This window comes from Thermobia domestica, chromosome 4, assembly GCF_964235325.1.
Source record: "Thermobia domestica chromosome 4, izTheDome1.hap1.1, whole genome shotgun sequence".
Taxonomy (NCBI): Eukaryota; Metazoa; Arthropoda; class Insecta; order Zygentoma; family Lepismatidae; genus Thermobia; species Thermobia domestica.
The window spans coordinates 29,917,796-29,940,232 of record NC_137457.1 but is presented as its reverse complement, the minus strand read 5'-3'; the positions used below and the strand labels follow the sequence as shown (position 1 = coordinate 29,940,232).

The 22,437-nt window shown below is 36.6% G+C and overlaps 1 protein-coding gene across 1 annotated transcript in view; it reads left to right on the top strand.

Moving 5' to 3' along the window:
• The first annotated feature begins 326 nt into the window (after window positions 1-326).
• The window catches only part of LOC145683801 (polyadenylate-binding protein 4-like), a 42,894-nt gene continuing 20,783 nt past the window's right edge, over window positions 327-22,437 (top strand). The window contains exons 1-6 of the mRNA XM_081755389.1: window positions 327-855; window positions 3,618-3,811; window positions 6,304-6,420; window positions 8,114-8,275; window positions 13,284-13,397; window positions 20,248-20,658. Of these exons, the coding sequence (XP_081611515.1) occupies window positions 663-855; window positions 3,618-3,811; window positions 6,304-6,420; window positions 8,114-8,275; window positions 13,284-13,397; window positions 20,248-20,658 (1,191 nt within the window). The 5' untranslated portion in view covers window positions 327-662. The remainder of the gene's footprint in view (window positions 856-3,617; window positions 3,812-6,303; window positions 6,421-8,113; window positions 8,276-13,283; window positions 13,398-20,247; window positions 20,659-22,437) is intronic.

The window sequence follows — 22,437 nt, the reverse complement described above, 5'->3', positions numbered from 1 at the left end:
ACTCTCCCAGCTAGTACTAAATGTTGATTGTTCATTGGCAACCCTGCAGCCAACAAGGCACAGGCACCGACGGTTTGAAGTTGCGCCATGCCATGCTGTAATCTTGTCACAAAGAAATAAACAGACAACACAATATTGAAGTAATTACAAGATATGTAATCAATATATGATTTTAGGAAACACGAATGCTTGAAAAATAGGTTGTGCATTATGCATACTGAAGCATTCACTGTTAGGCAACCATTATTTCAACTTGGTACTATATCGCGTTGAGCATGCGTCGCGGATGAATATTTACGAAACCTATATATATCGGAAGCGCCCTACTTTCCCTGCCTCTTCCTCATACAGAGTAGGGTATGTTCATGTGTGGTTGTGTGTCTCCTATATAGGTCACACAACCCACCTACATTTCGTGATATAAATATTAAAAAACCCAAAAAAATCACAAAACTTCTAAAATCCAAAAAAAATCGTAAAATTTAAAAACATAAAACAAGTTTCTTGCAAGAAAGTGTGAGTGAGAGATCATCGTGTGGTTCGTCGTAGGCCTAACAGTAGCTGTGTGAATTGCAAAGTGATTTGTTCCATAAGAAAAAAAATATATATATATTTGCAACGTGTGTAGTTGTGTAATTTGTGATAATTGAAAAAATATCAAAATGAATCCAGGAGGTCCGAATTATCCTATGGCCTCACTTTATGTTGGGGATCTGCATCCGGATGTAACCGAGGCCATGCTTTTTGAAAAATTTTCCACAGCTGGTCCTGTGCTTTCCATCCGCGTGTGCCGAGATATGATTACTAGGCGCTCTTTGGGATATGCCTATGTCAACTTTCAACAACCAGCGGATGGTAAGTTTCAAAATTTTTACGTAGCATAATTTGATACTATGCATGCTGGTAGTAACCAGACTTTTATCTTTTTTAAGAACATTAAATGTTCGATTTCAAGGGCACTGTGTAGTGTAAACTTGGAATTAAATTCCGTTAAGCTCGATTGCGATTACCTGTATTATGGTAACCTATGTAAAAGTTAAACTAACCTTACCTAAGCTAACCTAAACCTACTTATAAGGTTGCGGGGGTTAATGTAATTTATGCCTGTGTATAGGCTACTTTGTTTCAGGGAATGACATTTTTGTGGTTTTCCTATTTCATTGTTGGTCAGTGTTCCGTTAAGGAGGTCCAGTAATTTATTCCACACGAAATTTGCAATTTCTCCACTTCTTTCCATTGATTTTTGTTTGATTACATAATATACAGTTATATTAGGTTAGGTTAGTTTTGGACCCCCTTAACGGAACATTAACCTCATTGTCTTACAAAATGTGTATAATAAGTTTAAATCTGTGCTCATACCAACATATTTATGATCTAATTGAGCATATTGCTACCGATAATCAAGGCTGCCAGTGTTGAGTTTTGGCATAGTACGTAGAGTGCACAGTATATTGAAATGAATTTTTTGAGTGATAGTGAAAATATTTTGTGTTCTCTTCCACTATCCTCGTTTATGCATGTGCCTCCCGTCGCTGACGCGCCTGTTCTCTACGGACGTACCTCTTCACTTCTGCCCGTGCCCTCTGCTGCATACCTGCCCTGGCTCGGTTAGATAGCATTCTTGCTTTATGCACTGTAGTTGTCATACGTCCACACTGTATTTTAACTAAGCCCTGCTGAAGCCAATCTGCAAGTAGTGATGGAGTTCCCCATTTGGTGAATGCCCTGCTAAAAGAAATAATGCTCTAACCTAACCTAACCTTTTTTTTTTTAACCGGTAACCCGGTGCAGTTCCTCGGTGCAGTTTGTTTTAGGTGGGCTTTGTCGTTTTTCGTCCGAACATTTCCCATAAAAGCTAGTATAAAAAACAAATCAACCTGTGCTAGGTGGCCAAAAAAAAAAACACGAATTCTATCTAGCCGAGTCAGGGCAAGATGAGGCTGGTGGGCTCGCAAGTGTGTCCCCATAGGGAGCAGGCGCGTCAGCGACAGTAGGTATACCCGTAAACGAGGATCTTGCTAAAAGCAGTAGATTAGATTAGGTTCGGTTAGTTGCTTTCATACACTGTATTCACTGCAGTTAATTCTCTGGTTTGCACAATTCCAATACCACCTTAACCCCTTGCACTGAAATGACGAATCTAGCTTGTAATGGCCTCCCGGTGCCAAATCACACAATGACGAGCTACGCTCGCCATAAAATATAAACTATTGTAGCATCACGTAGGGTTACTATATAGGTGTTTTGGAAGTTATATAATGATAAACCGTTTATAATACACTTCTATAACTTCAAGAAATTTGATGCAACGGAAGGAGGGCCAGGAAATTCAGAAAATAAATCGTAGTGAATGGGGTTAAGAAAACCATGGTCCACTGTCTCATTTGTTGTAGAGTCCGTGAATAAGTGCTCTGGTAAATAACTTTTCATGTGCTTATTTTCTATTTGGTTTTATATTTTCCGAATACCGGTATCCATTGAGTATTTCACACTACACCACCCATTTCCTGTTGTTTGAGAGTGAACAGAAATTTGCTCACTATTTAATTCTTATTAATTTCTGTCATACAATTCGCTGCCTTCTGCGGTACTGACAAATTAAATGGTGTCGTTGACAAGGTGTTTATATCCTTTATGGTTCAGACAATCTTATGGTTTCTAGTAATGAGATAAGACTTGTTTTTGGATAATTTTATCCTTTATTACGGTGAAAGTGGTTTTGCTTGCGCTTTTCATTTACCGCTACCGCACCAAGAGAGACGGAACTATTTACTCGCTATACGCCACCAAAAACTCACTGCCCCTCCGCTCTCAACCTCTGATGCTCTTCTTCCGGATTTTAATAAACTCTTCCAGTTATTTGTCCTACTTCACCTGTTCCTCAAGAATTTCTAACCAACCACCCAATATCCCTAGTTCGATCCCCGTAGGCAACATCGTGTCCATGGGTTTTCTCGGCGTATTCCAGTTTCCTCCCAGTTTCTTATTGCACCAATTCTTCCATCATTCACTTGCTTTAATGATCGTCTCCCTTCGACTAAAGGGCATAATCGTGGATTTAAAACTGAAATATTTCATTGTTTCCAGCCATCCAATTTACACATCCTCTAGAAAAATACTCGATTTCATCACTGTAACGGCCACATTTAAGCTCGTGCCAAAACATATCTTCTCGTTCTTTTCTAATTTTGCGCCAATAGACAATAAATAATACTGCTGTATCGAGAACTTTGTCTTTCCGAAAAAAAGAAAAAGGTGCATTTCCTATAGACTGTTGTCAATGACACGTCACATCGTGAACAGGATCTTAACATTTATCCTCGTAAGATTGTTGTTCGTTTCCTCAGAAACCGTCAGCTATGACGTTTATTTTGACACGTTCCTTTTGGTGTCTTAGATCCTTTTCTTAATTTCCACTGGGTTTGAACTGTGATTTAGTTCCAATATTTGCTTCATGTAGATAGGGGATATTATTTGAGAATGTGAAGATTTTTGTAGGTTCAGTGCACTCAATGTTGTTGATATTTTTGCATCAGTATTTATTCAAAATTCTGCTGTAATTTTATTGTTGCTGCTGTGTTTTACTTGTAATTAATTAAATTCTTTCTTTCCAGCTGAACGTGCTCTTGACACTATGAATTTTGATCTTATCAAAGGGCGCCCAATTCGAATAATGTGGTCTCAACGTGATCCGTCTCTTCGTAAGTCAGGTGTGGGCAATGTTTTTATTAAGAACCTCGATAAAGGGATTGACAACAAGGCCATGTACGATACATTTTCCGCTTTCGGAAATATATTAAGTTGTAAGGTAAGTTACATTCGTATAGATTAAGCTAGTGCTACTCTCTAGGCCAGTGTTTCCCAACCTTTTTCAACTTGCGGCACACTACGGGTATAACTTGAATTCTCGCGGCCCACTCATAGATATTATGTATTTGTAATTATAAAATACCGTGGTATTTTTTTCTGTGATTACTGGTCTCCTTCTCATAGGGAAAAAGCTCGATCACTGGTTTTCCCCCGTGGTAAATCATTATGCTTATTTTTATTGTAATTTAAAAATAGAAAACAATTGCAATGTAATGTTGGGTTCAGGTTTTTAAACATACGCTTTCTTTTTCCAAAACTATATCCAATCTTTCACTAAGAAGAAAGATTACTAAATAACGTACGAACAAACAAATCTATTGTTCTTTTAGAACACAAATGTAGGTAATTTATATACATGTTTGGTTTGTCGAAAGGATTGAATTATATTTTAAAATTTCAAGTTACGAAATAGCCTGCAACAATAAAGAAGCAATAATGGTCATAAAATGATAACAAATACTTTTTTCAACATTAAAAATGTACAGGAAAGTAACGAGGTCTGAAACTTAAAATTGTAGATTTGTAGTAGAGGTCCATAGTAATGTTAAATACAAATATTCATTTTTCTCTGTCTTGCAATTTGATTGCTATAGAATTAATAACTTTTATTTCGATTTCCTCGCGACTCATTCACGGCACACTGGTTGGGAAACGCTGCTCTAGGCCAATGGTTCTCAATCTTTTTGGACTTATTGCACGCTTTACTCAACATCCATGAGATCGCGACACACTTGTTTGATTTTTGTCATAAATAATATCTATTGTAATAATAAAACCTGATAGTATTTATAAAGACTATGTAGCACTGAGCATTATTACAACCACTGGAGGTGTTGCCTAGTAAAGTCTCTCTCGATTTTAACTAACCATTATTAAATTCTTCATGATTTTTAAACTCTTAAAATTTCGCGACACACCTTAGGGGAACTGCTTGTCACTAGTGTGTCGCGACGAACAGATTGAGAATCACTGCTGTAGGCTCTTCTCTAATATCATCTGTCTCTTTTAGCTTTAGGGGTTAACTGACTGAAGAATTACAAACATTTACTAAGTGAGCTGCACAATTTCTGCAAACTGTTATACGAATTAGTAGTGTAAGCGTTTTTGGCGCGAAAAACCATGTACAGAGTGTCTATCGGTCACGAAAATCATGAAATCAGGAAACGGTCAAGAAATTTAGCTTTTGGGTCACTTTTTTTTTTTTTTTTTTTTTTTCTTATCTGTACAAATTTAAGCATAGACTGGCAAATTTTGTTTTATGCACCACCCAAAATGGTCGGCTTTAGACGCTACCAAATCGCAAGCAAAGCACGCTTCTGTCTCATGCATGAAAATTTGGCCCAATTCGTACTCAAATTTTCTCTTGAAAATGTTATTAAATTTTATGGTTTGCGACATTTCATTTTAATAGACACCCTGATGTATCATATAACCTTTGTGTTGAAACGGGCGCTAAACTAATACAGTGATGCTAGGTCCTCAATTTAAAAAACTGTTCTCCATTTGAACTCGAAACTGGGACTAATTGGCCACAAATGCGATACGTCTGCCGACTCACTCATGAAGAACTCCTGATAAAAATACATTGTACTGATCTTTACATACTTGTTACTGTAATTGTCAAGAGTCATTTCGGAAGGACAAAAAGATAAACAGTTGCACAATTGAAACCATTATACAGAATTACATATGAACAATTTCAAAGTACTACAGAGTACAAAAGAACTAATTTAGTCCAAGTTAAAGAAATACAACGACTTAATTTGCATATCAATAAGAAAAGTGAATAAAGATAGTCCACTTTGGCTCTGACCCATTTATACATAAATCGATACCAAAGATACTTCTGATTTTAATAAATGCCTTTCGTTGGGTTTGTATGACCTCCCCCCCCCCCCCAGGAAAAGTACGGCACTTCAATGTATTTTATCAATAGTAAACTAAACACTGTTTAGAATTTTTCTTTGATTGCAGTTGCATAACAGCAATAACAAGCCATAAGAGAATTATTCAAAGCAATATTCATACGGGAGTGAAACATAACCCACAAATGTGTGTTCCTTAAGGTTTTACGAACATTTTTCATTTTTTGGTTAGACCAGTTGTTTTTTGAGAAAACCAGTTGGTTTAAACCAGCCAGCCCTGGAATGTAATAATATGTAATGATTCCGTGTTGCTTCGTAGCATTAGTAGCTTCTGGCTGCCAAACTTGAGACAATTATCATTAAATTGAAAGAATTGAGTGCATTTTATGTTGCCAGATCTCGTTAAGAGATTTCTTCCTTTTCGTATGAAAATTACTAGCATTGCGTTGTTTTGAACATTTTGTGTATCTTTCCGTTGTACGTTTTGCCTTTCTTTTTGAATACTTTGAACTTCGTGTAACTTCTGTGGCAGGTCGTTGCTGTTAACATGAATTGTGTTTTGCAGGTAGCAACTGATGAAAATGGTAGCTCCAAAGGATATGGTTTTGTACATTTTGAAACAGAAGAAGCAGCCAATAAATCCATAGAAAAGGTGAATGGAATGTTGCTGAATGGGAAGAAGGTAAGTTTAATGTATTCCTGTATATAATCTTCTGGAAAAAATGTATTGGCTGATATCCGCTGCAGCAGCTTTTCTGGCTTTCTATTAGAAAGTGGGTAATTTCTTCAGATAAATTATTGTAAAGATAGGAAAGAAAAAAAAATTGCTCACGGAACACATTTGAATGAATCGGAGTACTCAACAAGTCACGATTATGCTGCGCGATTTATTTATTTTTATATATAAGAATAATAAATGTTGGGAGTACCATTATTGAGACACAGGAAGACAATGAAACAACTCGTTGTAGAAAGAACAAGCTATTCTGACCTCGAAGAAGAATGGCCGAGTGATTCATTCGAAATATATGGGTAGTACTATCCTTTCATGCAGGAAGTCCAGATTCGATTCCCACACAAAGCTGTAGGTTCACGTCTCATATAGCCTCGCTGCTGAATGTGACGCTAAACTAAATTCATTCGATATATATAAAATAGAGAGATTGGATGGAATACAACTAGAAGGGGAATTTAATAAGAAAGTTTGCTTCCCGGAGTAATAGATGTTATGTATATATAAGCAGATATTAAAGTTGTCCCCTTCATAGTTATGTTCGTGTCATTTTATTTTCATGGTATTTTTTTCTTTTAAATATGGTGGTTGATCTTGATCCCAGCTGCTAAAAGAGTTATAACGTGGCCAGCAATAAATATATATTACAGGGAATAATATAAAGATTCCCATATGAGACCAAGGAAGAGGGCAAAGTAATCGCTGTAAATGGATATTGCAGTACACAAGAGTCTGAAAACCCTTGGACAGTTGTATTTTCTGATATGTACATTATCACCATTTGAGAAGTTTTTCACTCTTTTTCAAAAAATGGGGCCACTAAATATTATAATCGTCTGGTGTTACACGTTGGTGTAGCAATGGGATTTCAGTTAGTTTTCCTGTCACATAGTCCCAAGGAATAACAGGTTCCCATTTATTGGAAAGCCACTTGAGGGTGTCCGTGAATGAAACAGTTTTGTACATGAAATTGGTGGTCCAGTAGTAAATTGTGCCTGCCTAGTGCAAGAGTTTGAGGCTCGATTTCTATGTACATATGTTTCTGATTTTAGATCTTAATGTAATTGGTATTTATCGCTTTCCTTTAATATAAATAATGTCTATACGAGATCCATTTAGTTACGGATTTGATTTTTGAAAATTTAGCGCACTGTTTTGCAAATCAAAATTACTTTACTCGACCAAGTAATTAGTTCATAAGTAGTTTAAGAATATTCCCATCATTGACACTCGATGGTTTTGTTACCTAAAATGACACTCTTACTAAATTGAGGTATTTGACACATCGAAGGTTCAGATTGCCCTAATGAATATCAGGAATTAAGGAGAAAAACTAGACGCTAAGTATGTTTCGAAACTGTCCGTATTCCGCCCTAAGAAGTAGATCCACGTCTTTAACCTTGGTACTGAAGGGGACGTTAAACTTCTACCCAACTAACAATTTAAAAGATTCAATAGAGTTGTGTTCAGGTAATAAAATGTCGAATGACTGTATAAGCACACTCCTCTTTCATATTATGAAACCTGTGAGAAACAGGTACGTAAATGAAAGGTGAGCATTCAACAAAAGATCTTTTGAATTAATATTCAGTGATTGCAGCTATTTTGTTTGTACGATTAAGTTTATATTCTTTACTTACAGGTCTACGTAGGTAAATTTATTCCTCGTAAGGAACGCGAGAAAGAACTGGGTGAGAAGGCCAAACGCTTCACAAACGTCTACATTAAGAACTTTGCTGATGACCTGGATGATGAGAGGCTACGTGAGATGTTCGAGAAATATGGAAGAATCACCAGTCATAAGGTAAACTTTCTTGTTTCTGGATAATTATTTGCCTAGGAATATAATTCCCAAGAATTAAAGGCTTCATTATTATAATTGAGAGATCTCCATAATTGTAGATTTAAAAGAATGTACTGTACCTTAATCGTATCCTCACTCTCATCTACCTACCTTTTCCCTGCTCCCGCCAAGTGAACTTTGTGGTGGACAAACACCGTATGCGTGGGTTTTCTCGGGGTTTTCCCGTTTCCTCCCACTTTCTTCATTCCACCATTTCATTGTTCATATCTCATCATCAGAGTCTCCTTTAGCCTAACCGGCATAACCGTAGGACGTAAAACTCAAAAATTTCATTTCATTTTTCTATCTACCTTTTACACACATTCTCGTGTTTCTGCAGTTCTTTTCAACGTGAAGTTAATTAACGACGTCCTTTAATGGCACTGTTGTAGGGATGGTGTAGCTTGAATACTACAATATTTAGTGCCATTAAAGACACGTGACTATACTCCGCGTCACCTGAATTGGCGTGTAGCATCAGCCAATAAGCTCGCAGTGCTCTGTTACTAAACCTTCAAGAAGAAGTGTAATCATTTATAATTGATTTTGTTCGTATTTGTGGATAGTTAAGAATGATTAGATTCGTCACTGAAGGTTTGGTAACAAGCGCACTGCGAGCTTATTGGCTGACACCATAGGCCAATTCGGGTGACGCGGAATATAGTCTCGTATTGGTAATCGTGAAAGTTGAGTCAGCAAGTTATACGCGAAAAATATTTGATATCTCAACTCGTTTGAAACAAGCAGACGTACACCCATGTCCAAAGTTATTGTCGCATGTCTATAAATATGTTGTTCTAGGAATATAATTTGATGACTTAATTCGCCCTGTATTTCTTATAATGTTAGTATGTGTATAATCAGCAAAGACATATATATATATTGGCAAATTTCATGTCAAAGGAGTAATAAATAAGGGCAATAACACTTTCTTGTCCATTTAGCAACATTTTATTTTACTCATTCTAATTTGCGTATTAATAATTCTTTTCCTATGAAATTTACCACAAATATACATTTCCCGATTATACACGTATTACTAGTATTAAAAGTACCCTGCAAAATCAAATTATATTCTTACAAGAAGACACGTTATAGATGTGCGACAGTAATTTTGGACATGAGTGTACCAAATTCTGCAGTGAATGCAACTCAGTCCTCTTAGCACTAATCACAGTTACTCAGTAGAAATTGTTTGGTTGAGGAATCAACAGTTACTCACTACACTGTTCTTCAAATGCGCGTAGGTGCGGATCATGAGGTGTATGTTCGAATAAAATTCCTATCTATACATCCAGAGAGAGTATGAATTAAATATACGGGATTCCTTTATGTTTCTCTTAGTTTTCAGTACTTGATTAAGAGTTGATAGCAATCTTTGCGTATAGTTGTAGAATCTATGAATGTTTCGTAATTTTACTGGCGGTGGCGGTAACAACATATTTGCTGTCCGTTGGATTGGCAGCTTCTGAATAGATTCGGTAAATCCAGTGGTGTCGAAGCTTTCGGTAGCTGGAATTCTGAGTTAAAACATGCCCTTGCTTTTGATTCAATTTGTTTATATTTACGTATAAGTAGTGGTGCTAGTGAGTGTAGTCCTAAGCTTTTGTGTAATGCACTGGTTGGTACCTCCAGTGCGTGTCCTTGGTTCGAATCTCAGTTGATGCAGTACCACAGTTATGTTTCGTTTACTTTCTGATAAATCCGTGATTCGTGATCCCAGGTGCATAATTAGTCGGTCTGCCGACCTTGGCTCGTGTTTTTTCTTCGGTGCTGGTGCATCAATACCATCAATATAAGGATAATTATGAAAATTACTGAGAATATTGTGGTATTGATGCACAGTCCACTTCTGAAAACTGAAAACGAAGTAGCATATAGTATAGTTGGGGAATATAATTTACTTAAATCTAAGTATAATACGTGTAGAAGTTTATTACTTGATTGATGTAGGCTTAACCAATATCACTATCGAAGTAATTATATGAGTACAATGGCCAATTAATACCTAATATTTAATATGATTTGCCCATGTTCGATCTCTGATAGGACTGTTTATTTTAATCATATTTCGTTTTAATTATCCAAAACTTCGATGCATGTTCTTATGATTCTGAGAATCATATTTAAAAGAGGTGGGTTGATTTAAATCAAATTCCGAAATAAATTGAAGTGAAAATGAGTAAAATCCCGTTTCTGTTCCGTTATTTCGATTATGGAAATAATAATCATAATACAATGAGACTCAAATATATGTAACAGGGTGTATATCGGTCACGAAATCAGAAAACGGACATGAAAGTCACGAAATTTAGCTTTTGGTTCACGATTTTTTTTTAACTGTACAAATGTAAGTACAGATTGGAAAATTTCGTTGTATAAAACGTCAAAATTCACCACCAAAAATGTCTGTGGTCGGCTTTATACGCTACCAAATCGCAAGCAAAGTAAGTTTCTATCGCATGGATGAAAACTCGGCCTAATTTGCTCTTGAAAATGTTAGGATATTTTATGATTTGGTGAAGAAAGGGTCACGAAATTTCTTTTTGGAATTTTAGTAGACACCCTGTGTAAGCACAGTATGAAAACGAGTACCATGCAGAGGATGATTTGGGAAAATCCAGTTTTGAATGGGTAAACAGGTGAATCCAGCTTTCTCCTCTTCGTAACATAGTAGTGTTCTTTAAATCGTGAACTATTCCAACGGGGAAATCATCATGGGCATTTACGACGAAAATTCTTTTGTGTCCACGTCTTTGTTTCTTTCCAGATAATAAGGGCGTATTTAGAAGAGTCCGATACCTTTAAAACAAAAATAAAATAAAATAAAACTGGGCGAAATTTATGTACTAAATACATAGAAGTTCCTTGAGATCGAAATACGGCAAATTTTGGATGCGTTGAAATATCGAATAATATTTTTGATAAAGTGAATACTTTCAAATATCTAGGATCAATATTAACAGATGAAAACGATATTCACGAAGAAATTAATGTCGGCTAAAAGCAGGAAATTCGTGTTATTATTCAGTTCAAAATCTCTTGTCTCGAATTCTGTCGAGGAATTTGGAGCTTAAAATATATAAAACTATGATCATGCCTGTTCTGTATGGTTGCGAAACATGGTCACTTACTCTAAGGGAAGAGCATAGATTGAAAGTATTTGAGAACAAGATCTTGAGACGAATATTCGGACCCAGGAGGAACGGGAATGGGGAATGGTGAAAACTTCATAACGAGGAACTACATAATTTATACGGTTTTCCAAACATTGTTAGGGTCATAAAGTCTAGGAGAGTCAGGTGGGCAAGTCTTAACTGGAAGACCAATCGGAAAACGACCATTAGGAAGACCTAGGCGCAGTTGGGAGGACATTATTAAGATGGATCTCGCAGAAATAGGAATACAAAGTAGAAACGATCCAGTTGGCTAATGATAGAAGTCAGTGGAGAGCTTTTGTGAACGCGGCATTGAACCTTCGGGTTCCATAGGCCAGATAATTTTAGGCGAAACTTATTTACTGTATATGTATTTTCTGCCGCTAGCTAGTTCCGATTTTTTAAAAATATGCCCCTGCCAAATATCAGTAACTTTCGTGAAAAGAAAAAGTGTCATGTTGAACGTTGCTGTATTCTTTCCTTAATGCTTAAGAAACATTGTTTGGATTGAAATAGGTTAACGATTGGGGTTTAATTTTAAATTAATTAAACCCCAATACTCTCACTTAAATGGCATAATTAACATTTAATATTAATTCCTAATGATTTTTCTTCAGTTCGCGACTTGTATTATACGAGGAGAGATTTGATTTACATCGATTTAAATCGAAAAAATCAGCAAAAATGATTTTTTAAACAATCATATATATATAGTATAAAAACAAGTAAACTTTAAGCCTTAGTGAGTGTAACCCTTGTCAAGTACTGGGAAAGTTCGAGAAATGTCTACGAATCTTCTTCTAAACGAGGGAAAATCTCAACCTTCTCTTCCTTACAAGAGAAACCTGGCAATGCTAGGCAGGTAATGTATGTGGGGATTGACTGACTCCCTTGATTAGGAGTAAGCCTTCACCAGGTCCCACCGGCCTCCTCGGAAGGCAGATGAGTGGGTGGAGGTTATGGCACCTTCTTGTCTTTGGGAGGGGAAACTACCCTAAAGGGTTAGTGAACTGCAACGGCATGGAGATGTGGAGAGGAAATGGGAATTCTATCTTCTCTTTTTCCCAGGAGAGACGAAGGAGAATAAATATAATAGTTTCCTGTGGTAAAACATTCCGGAAGTAAAATAGTCTCTTGTTCGGACCTCAGGGTTGAATTGTGAATTAACCATGTTTGAATTATAACGTTCGCTTATAATGTTTTACGTTACTTTTCTTGGATTTTATAGTTTTCTTCTTTGTGTAAATTAGGATTGAATCTGTAAATTCTATCATCATTATTTTGATAATATGCAGAAGGGCCAAAAGCGTCAGTAGGAACGCTTCATACGAATTAGTTCATTATTCTCTTTTTTACTATCTTCAAAAATCAGAATCTGCAGTAACACTATTTCATTTTCAGTATTTCATATTGTAAAGAAATAGTTAAGATACCGTATTGTTTGGGGCAAATTACTCTGCAGTAAGAAATCTGAGACTATCAAGTAGTTTTTGGACCCTGAATTATTATTCATTTTTTACAGTGAGTCCTAGTTTATTCATTCATCCCGACAGTAGACTCTGTGATATGTAGATGAACTAAAGTGGTCAGTATCTTATATTGTAGGGCTATAACATGTGGTTTAGTACCTTGGTATGGTGTAGATTTCTTACTAGTAGAAAGGCTGGTTTCTTTTCTGAAACCTGATATTAAAAAAATCTATGATTGAGGAATTATTAGTACACTAATAAAATCTTCATTACGCTTACGCATGATCATTCCTTAGAATTACGGTTACAATTTATTCTGCATGTAATGGTTCTCTTTTCCAGGTTATGACCGCCGACGATGGGAAGTCCAAAGGGTTTGGATTTGTTGCGTACGAAGATCCTGAGTCAGCTGAGAAAGCTGTAGAAGAAATGAATGCTAAGGAACTTAATGGCAAGGTAAGTGAATTGAAATACTCTCGAAAATTGATATATAGGACAAACAGGTCGTTCAGTTAACCTCTTGTATTATATCAAATGTGTATAGTAGATAGATCCAGGAAATGTTCATTAACAGTTCTGATATAAACCTGCTTCATTTCCTGCTGTACGTATTAGCAATGTAATTAGTTGCGAGAGGGTTTTCTGTAGATAACATGTAGTCTCAAAATTTACGCTCAGGTTAGTGATAGCCTGTTTTCGCACCCTGTCGTGTATAAAAAGATCTTTTCATTGGGACGATTTCCACCTGTAAACACGAGATAAGGTGTTAATGTGTCGACTTTTAATTATATCATGAAGTGTTTCTTTCAACATATGATGAAATTGGGAATTGATTATGGGATCGTTTGGAGATATTGGGTATGAGATAAGAAGTTAATGTCTGGAGGTGGGCTTTTCCCGCTTCACCCAGCCAGAAGTGATTTATTTGCTTGTTCATAGCCTTTGGGTTGTAACACTACGGAGTTGTCTGGGAAACGGATCGGATGCCTTTTAATAACACTTTGCCTCCGCTTGTCAGCATATACATACACAGGCCTTTATCACGTGATAGGTGACGCTGACACCACAGAAATATAAACACAATCAACTAAATAGCTTCTAATACTTTCTATGACATTTAACCTTGAATTATGACGTAGGTGTAAAAGTCTCACATGATTATCAGAGATGAAAACACGGCATTATTTAATCTACCTCCACATAGGCCTCTGTTTTTCTCTCGAAGAAAGTGCTTGGAATTCCGATTTGCCTTGAGTTTTCCGCGTTTCTGCATCGTATATTGCATGTACTTTCCGTATTTTCGTTTCGTTTTTGTGTATCAGAAGAAAGTGGACACTACCAGCACGAGTGGAATACATCTTTAACCCTCATACACACGCGCTAAATTTTAGGACTTAAACACACGCGCGGGGTGTTTTGCACCCCGTCTGTTATATTTGTATTAAACAAATTTTATTGTATGTATTTGGGATGTAAGACTAAAATTATGTAAAATTGACCTTTTCTAGGAGATGTGATCATTGTTTCGGTAGATTTTTGATTTCATCGGCATTTCTAAAACCAAATATTTTTACTCTGTTTTTATGTTTTACTTTTTATACGTTACTATAAAATATTTTAGTGCATGTGTGTAAAGTTTTGGTATTTCTAATGTTTGTATGTGTTACGAGGATGAATATATTACACAATCCCGTATTTTTTTTTATATGTTCATTTGAAACATTTTCAGAAAAATAGCATTAAACATTCATTACTTACAAATATTCAACACAATATGTACTTGGACTTCCTCCACTAAATGAATATAAAAACGGGACAGGACGTTTGGGCGCCACCATTTGAGCGCGGACGTTTCGGCGCTGCCGTTTAGGCGCCAGACGTTTGGGCGCGAGGTACAAAGTAAAAATCACAATTTACGACATATAAAGTATGCTAGGCACTGAAAAATAAGCGCGAATCAATGTATATACATTTCCTACATTTCTATCTTTATCTCACCTCATTTATCTTGAATATCTTATTTATTCATCTAAATTAAATAGTTGAATGCGTTTGTGGCATTTGTTGCCTAACCTCGTCATGGATTGATTTTTCGCTTGTTCACGATTCTTGTACTTCTGATCTAATGTTGATCTAATTTTTGTATCATATAAGAAAGCTAGGAAATGAAGAAATCAGACGAAGTGTTAATAATTTTCTTAATGTTAATTAAAACATATTGATTTAATTTTTGTATTTTTTTAAAAAGTTGATAATTACATACTTATGAATATTAAAATCTGTTTTCTTTCGCATTACGTTTCCCAAACTCTTCTTTTCCTTAAGTCCAATAAAGAACTACCAATAAAAGATTTCCGCGCACTCGAGTTAAGGGAAGTGGCCCCGCGTAGCGTAGTTGCTAACGCTCTCGCCTTCGGTGCGAGCGGTCCCGGATTCGATTCCCGGTGGGGGCACTCGTCGAAAAAGTGTAACACGCTCTTTCAGGCCAGCCACCCTGAATGAGGTTTTCCTGGGTTTTCCTCATTCACACCAGGCAAATGCCGGGGTGGTACCTAATTTATAGGTCCAGGCCACTTCCTTCCTTCCCTTTTCCCGGATAGTGTGCTGCCTCAAACGTGACGAGCTAAATGGCCTTAGATGCCGAGAGCCCAGAAATCTAAAAATCCTAAATCCTAATCGAGCTGAGGGAAAGATATTTCGCATACAGGGTGTCTAAGACATTGAGTTTAGGAACTGCAGTATGTCGTACTTCTGGTATCACTTTTTTTATTATTAACATTCTAATATAAAAATCAAAACTAAACACTTTTTTTTCATTCCATTGTAAGCATTTAATCTCCATTAAAGAAAGTGACGAAAAAAAAAAGAACGATTTCAAAGTGAAAAATAATAGTTAAGTGTACATATATTGGTCATTTAGCCACTAGAAATGTGTTTGACATTCATACTTATTGCATAACTACAGTAGAAGGCCTGCTTTAAGTTTTTTAATGGAATAGGCTCACTATGTAATGCAGTCAATCATATCTAGTCTGGTCTACTTACCTTTGGCTTGAAAAATTATCAAATAAAAAGCACACTTAACTTTGGTTGAAACTTAAATTTACAAAATTTTATTTTTCTATTCAGTTTTTAGAATTTTGAAATTACAGTATTTCTAGTATGTAAAACAAAATCCAGTATAATTCAAAGACTTCCACTACAGTAGACACCTTGTGATATCTTGATTCGAACTTAGTACTCAGCGCCTAACATAATGACTTTTTAATTTAACTCGCGCCAAAACGTCTGGCGCCCAAACGGCGGGGCCCAAAGGTCCGCGCCCAAACGTCACGTGCCGTATAAAAAGGTTACTTTAATATCATGTAGAACATAAATAGAATAATATCATATGACATGAAAATAGAAATTTTTCTAACCGTATTACAGATTTACCGTCATTTCCCACACGCATCAAGTGAAAGAGCGAAGTTTTAATCGGGGCACACTCTTCACAATACAGAAGGATGTACTTCCTGCAGATCAGCTTGTTGCAATTGCAGCATGAAGATTGAGTTTTCGTGTCTTTTTGACGCGGGCATATTTAACACCGTCCACAAGTTCTCTTTTCTTTCTCCATTTTGGGTTTATTTTCAAGAGTAGTGATGCTATTGACTGCTGCTTTCAGACGAAGGAGCAGGAAATGCAGATATGGCCCTGCAAAGTTGCAAACCCAGTAGCTTCTGGCTACTTAGTTTTGCACTGCGATGTCGTATTTGAAAATTGCAAGAGCATTTATGCTTGCGACGTTTATCATGCCAAAAACCATTGTAAGTGGTCAACGCTTACACTTTCTTGAGACAGTATGTGTTCCGCAGAGCTTGTGAATAACATCCAATGCCGCCTATATGTAAATTATAAGCAGTTATCATAACATGATTTTTTTTTCTCTCACCTGTGTCTACATCAATTTTGTTGTCATTAAGCATTGTTCATGTCACAACAACTCTTTCGGGCTTGAGAGCATAAGAAATGATAGTCATATCGTTAGGAAAGGCGAATAGGCTTGAATATTTCCTCCCTTCCCCTTTTTGTTGTTAGTTCCTGCGGATCGTACCCGTACAAGTTAGTACTCTTGTTTAGTATTTGTAGCATGTCCACTTTCATGTAATCGTTATGAATCAGTTGTTCACCACTCAACAGAAACAAAGGAGTTCCTTATTCTCTCTTCCTCTTGCGCAACACTGTCCATTTTGTGTCCTCTCCCTTACGGTAAATCTCTTTCAAACGTTTACCAGAATAATATTGGCCCATATGACTATATATTAAACACATGGTTTTAGAAAACATAGGTTGAAAACTTCGCAAAAAAAAAAAAAATAAATTATATTACACAAACACACGCGCGGGGTGTATTTCACCCCATCCATAGTTTTATTATCCATACACCACGATCGCTTAACGAAAACTGACTGAATATTGGGTGAATACAATCAGGAGTTCCAGCCAGAAAGGTACCTATAAGCACAGGGCGCTACAACCGTTTGTGTTTTGCTAGCAGAGAAATCAAATGGCTTGGGGTGGATTTTACACCAGCGCGTCTGTTTAAAGGTTAAGCCGCACCGTCCTCTCCTTACAAGACAACTCGGTGATAGAGAACGATTACGCTGTTGTGACAGGTTCAAAAGAGGAAATTTTATAGGTTTCTGAAGAAAAAAAAATGCCAGAGGAATATTGAAAAAGAGAGAAAGAATTAAGAATAATGACTCCTTAAAGTGTGTGGCTAACTTCTTGTCACATATCTCATAAACCTGTTTCGTATAGTTCCTCGGTAATCGTTTAGAAAATGTACACCTATTCAATTATTTCAATACTTAATGTCTGATGAATGCATAAAAAGTATAGTGACTGAGACTAATAAATATGTGTAACAACAAATACGAAAGAGGGAGCGAGATTGACTGTTGGAACGTCAGTGAAAATAATCACTAAGTTTGTAACATGCTGAGTCTCGCTACATTACGATAAGATGCTAATTTTTTAATTGGAAATAGTTTTATCCTTTTTCTAACAATCTGTCAAATTTCATTTAATTATCTTTCAAAACATACGGTCCATGGCTTGTTATTGAAAGCTTTCAAACTGCCGTCACCAGGAATTTACAGATTTAAATACAGGTTCAAAGTATTGTTGTGATATACTGTATCCAAACTTGCATACACATTTCTCTTTTAACACATTTTATGGATATGAAAAGAATTTTTAAAAGTTCGTTCACAGAATAGTCACTTCTTTAAAATGAGCTTTAAGTAGTTCCTTGACTACTAACTACGGAATATACAGGATGTAGTTTGTAGGATGCCTATCGACATCGTATACACATATCTACATGTCCGGTTTCCGACCTTTGGTCAGATTTTTTTCTTTCCCTGACGGGAAGATAGGTAATGAAACCTGCAAATGGGATAGAAAATAATAAACAAGCGCAAAAGCATGTCCTTTACTTTAAAAGGATGGCAATTTTGGCAAGCTTAAGATTGAGGAACATTTCCGTGGCTGTGTTCGTTTACTGTTAATGTGGTTGTACTTTTCCCAGTTAAATTTCAACCCTGTAGTTAAATATTTCAAGAACCTCTTTGCATTATATTGCAGACTGTCGTGTGTTGGTAATCTATTCAGTTCTGTGCAGAATATAATATATATCTGGCTCCTACGGAAGTCTTTGCAAATAATAAAGATCATCAAATATTGTCACGTGTTGAAGGTATGTTTAAATTTTCGTTCATGCTAAATACGTTACGTTTCCGAAGGATAATATAGAAAGGGATTGTGAGATTGCTAGAAGTATTAAGAAAAGCAGCCAAACTCATGGCTTACTACACTCATACATTGTATTGCATTTCAATTAACTAAACTCTTCGAATATTCGATCGTTAACCTTATCGTGATGGAGGCATAGCCCCGCTGCTGGCATCTCCATCAAATACCCAATAATATCGAGTATTTTGTATGGTTAGTGTACATTGGATACTTTGAAGGAAGCATTGTCTGCCACAGGGTTGTCCAAATGATCGTCAGGGTTACAAACAAGCACTGTATAATTAAGGTACATAGATATAAACTTACGTGAAGTGTTAGAAAACATATTGTTTGATTGTGAACTAGTGCAAACGTTCAATGTGCTCTGCTGTGCCAATACTTTTCTGGAAGAGTCCTTTCTTCCATACATGGCCTAGCATGTCTCGTGTGACAGCATTGATAGCACTGCCTATGCTCAAATTTAGTTTGTCAATTGTATATCTTAATATTAAACTCCATTTTTAATGTAACTTCAGAAAATAAGATCTCAAAAGATTGGGAGAAAATTGCGGCGGTGACAGAAGTCACTATTTTCGCGCCCAAGTCTTCACCTCGCTGTAGAAATGTGGGGCTTCATCCAATTGTGGTACTATGTTCACGTTCAGTTGAGGAAATATCACTTGGTCAACATATCAAGAAAATTGGATCTCGTAACTTCTTCCTCCAGGAGAAAGGAGAGACCGAGCTAACTTAGTAAGCGCGTGGATTTTCCGTTTAAGAAGAAAGAAAATAAAATGCCTCCTTTCAGTAATATATTTCAATATATGGACATTGGATTGTCCAAACACAGCAGCTAGGTTGTAGTATAAGCCACGTGGTCTGAATAGAGAGCACAGACTTCAGAAGTGAGAAAGTGTGTGGCTATTCTGGGCAGCGTAGTGGTTAACACATCGGCACGGCATCCCGAAGATCTTGGGTTCGAGTCCCCATCCCGCAGGAGCTTATTTCCTATAACTCCATAAGTAGTGTGCACGAACTTTCTCCATCACATTTTCAGACACCGATGGTCTACCACTGCTTGTGTCCTTGCAAATGCAGCTGCTTTCCTTGAACTGTGCATACCTCCTCCTAATGGAATTGTCACGTAGTGCATTTTCGTCCTTACGCGTACGAAAATGTTGTGTAATATTCAAGGACACAAAAAGCCTTTTCACTAACAGCATCAACTATACAGTAGCATTGTAAAACTACCTAGAAGCAGAATCTGGAAGTAGAGGTATCGAAACAAATGACGAACAAAAACAGCACCGTTATAGTAGACGTACACGCTTTGCCGTTAACTGTATCAATCACCTACATCTAATTCAACAAGACGAAATCGCGATAATCATTTTGAAAAATCTTTTGTATGAGTCTTCTTTCGATTAGAGCAAATAATCCCACACTTAGCGTAGCTTACAGTAGACATCAGCTACTGGTTTCATTGCTTCTTGTAATTACTGTTACATTTTATTTCGTTTTTCTCCAGATCCTGTATGTTGGAAGAGCCCAGAAGAAAGCTGAACGCCAGCAAGAACTCAAACGGAAATTTGAACAACTGAAAATAGAACGTATGAACCGTTACCAAGGTGTCAACTTATACGTGAAGAATTTGGACGACACAATTGATGATGAGCGTCTGCGAAAGGAGTTCGCACCATTTGGCACTATTACCAGTGCAAAGGTGATGCTTGAAGAGGGCCGAAGCAAGGGCTTTGGTTTCGTTTGTTTTTCATCTCCTGAGGAAGCCACGAAGGCAGTGACTGAGATGAATGGGCGGATTGTCGGAAGCAAGCCGTTGTATGTAGCATTAGCTCAGCGCAAGGAGGATCGAAAGGCTCACCTCGCTTCTCAGTATATGCAGCGCATGGCCAACATGCGTATGCAACAAATGGGACAGGTAAGTTCTAGTATTTTAGGCAACAGTTTTTCGTAACTTAATTATTGCGTGGTAAGAAGCGGTAGGTTTTCCCTAAAGTGTGTGAAAGAAAACCTCTTGGACATTGTTCACATACTTAAACATACATAGTTATTAATTTTATCTTCGCTAACCACTAGTTCACCCATTGATTACATGTGAATTACTGTCATTAATTTTGCTAACTTACCACAAGTATCAAGTTTTTTTTATTTTTCCTAGTCTTAGTAAGTTATTGGAGAATTGCCGCTCCCAGAATTTCCCACCCTGAACTAATCAATAACGAATAGAATAAAGAGCTTGATTGACGAGCTTGTATGACTGTTAAAAGGGTAGGTAGGGGATAAATTTTGCGTATCACCAACGAGAACTTTTGTAGCATTTCTTAGATTCCTTTACATACAATTGCATATATGTTTTCTTAGCTTTAGCTTCAACTTTAAAAATGAATAACACCCATTTTTAGTCATCCAATGAATATGTTTAAAATATTATTGTGAATTAGTAGTAAGAGATTTTTTTTCTTTCTTTCTTGACACCTCCGGTGTTTGGGGTCCCTGATTCGATCCCAGATCGCACCGTTTGACTTTGGGGTGGACAAACACCGTGCTCGTGGGTTTTCTCGGGGTTCTCCCGTTTCCTCTCACTTCATTCCACCATTTCTCATCATCACAGTCTCCTTTAGCCTAACCGGCGTAATCGTGGGACGTAAATCTTAGATTTCGTTTTTTCTTTCTAGAATTTTATGAAGTAACTGATTGTACAGTCTTTTTTTATTGGCCTCCTCCCACTTATTAAAATCCATATTTACGGAACTACACGTAGCAAATACATTTGGCGTAAAATAAAGATCGTGATAAGCTATAAAAGTTAAGTTTCATTTGAAGTCTATTTGCGTATATAAGAACAAGTTTTTCACAGAACAGGTTTCAGACAGTACACTATAGCAAATTGAATTTTTTTCTCCTATATTTCGTCCACGTGTTGAGCTGGTATTCTATTTTAAGAGAAGGAAATCCCTAGATTTAGTTAGTTCCATACTACTGGCGTTTTCACTTCGAACCTCTTAAATCGGTGTATGTAACATTATTATAGTGCAGTTCTGCAAGCGTCTTTAAGATTCAGTCCCATTATACTAAACAGAAATTTTTAGTTTCCTAAGTCACTACATTAGGGAGGAATAGATTAGCCAGTCGTTTTAACTCTTAACTTTCAGTATCTAAAAAGTATTTTAAATTCAAATAAATGACTGACTCGGGTATCAGATCCAAGTATGCGATTAGTCTTGGGGTCGGTGTTCGAATAACTTACATGGATTACGTGTGTCTATAATGATGGGTGTTCATGTGGTCATATAGTCCATTGAGCTAGTCGAATATATATTTCAGTTCTAATTGGGAGATGCATTGTTAATGCAGTGGCAAGGTTACCCAGACCCGTATTCAATACTTACTTGGTCCCATATATAGCTTCTTGAACTTTAGTATTTTTATTTTTGTAAACTTTGATTATTGATTGAATTGGAGGTAATTACTTTGATCTCTGAATCTATTTGAGACATGAGCCTACAGTTTAACGTGGATTCCGGATCACTTGAGCTTCCGCCTGGAATCGAACTGGAGTCTTCGCGTTGAAAGGGCGTATGCTAACAATATTGTGAACTTAAAGAATTCTGAAACAGATGTTTAATGTTAGATTTATGTATTTAAAAGTAGAGTTCTTGAGAATTTGATATATTTCCAGAGAAAATTTTCATATGTT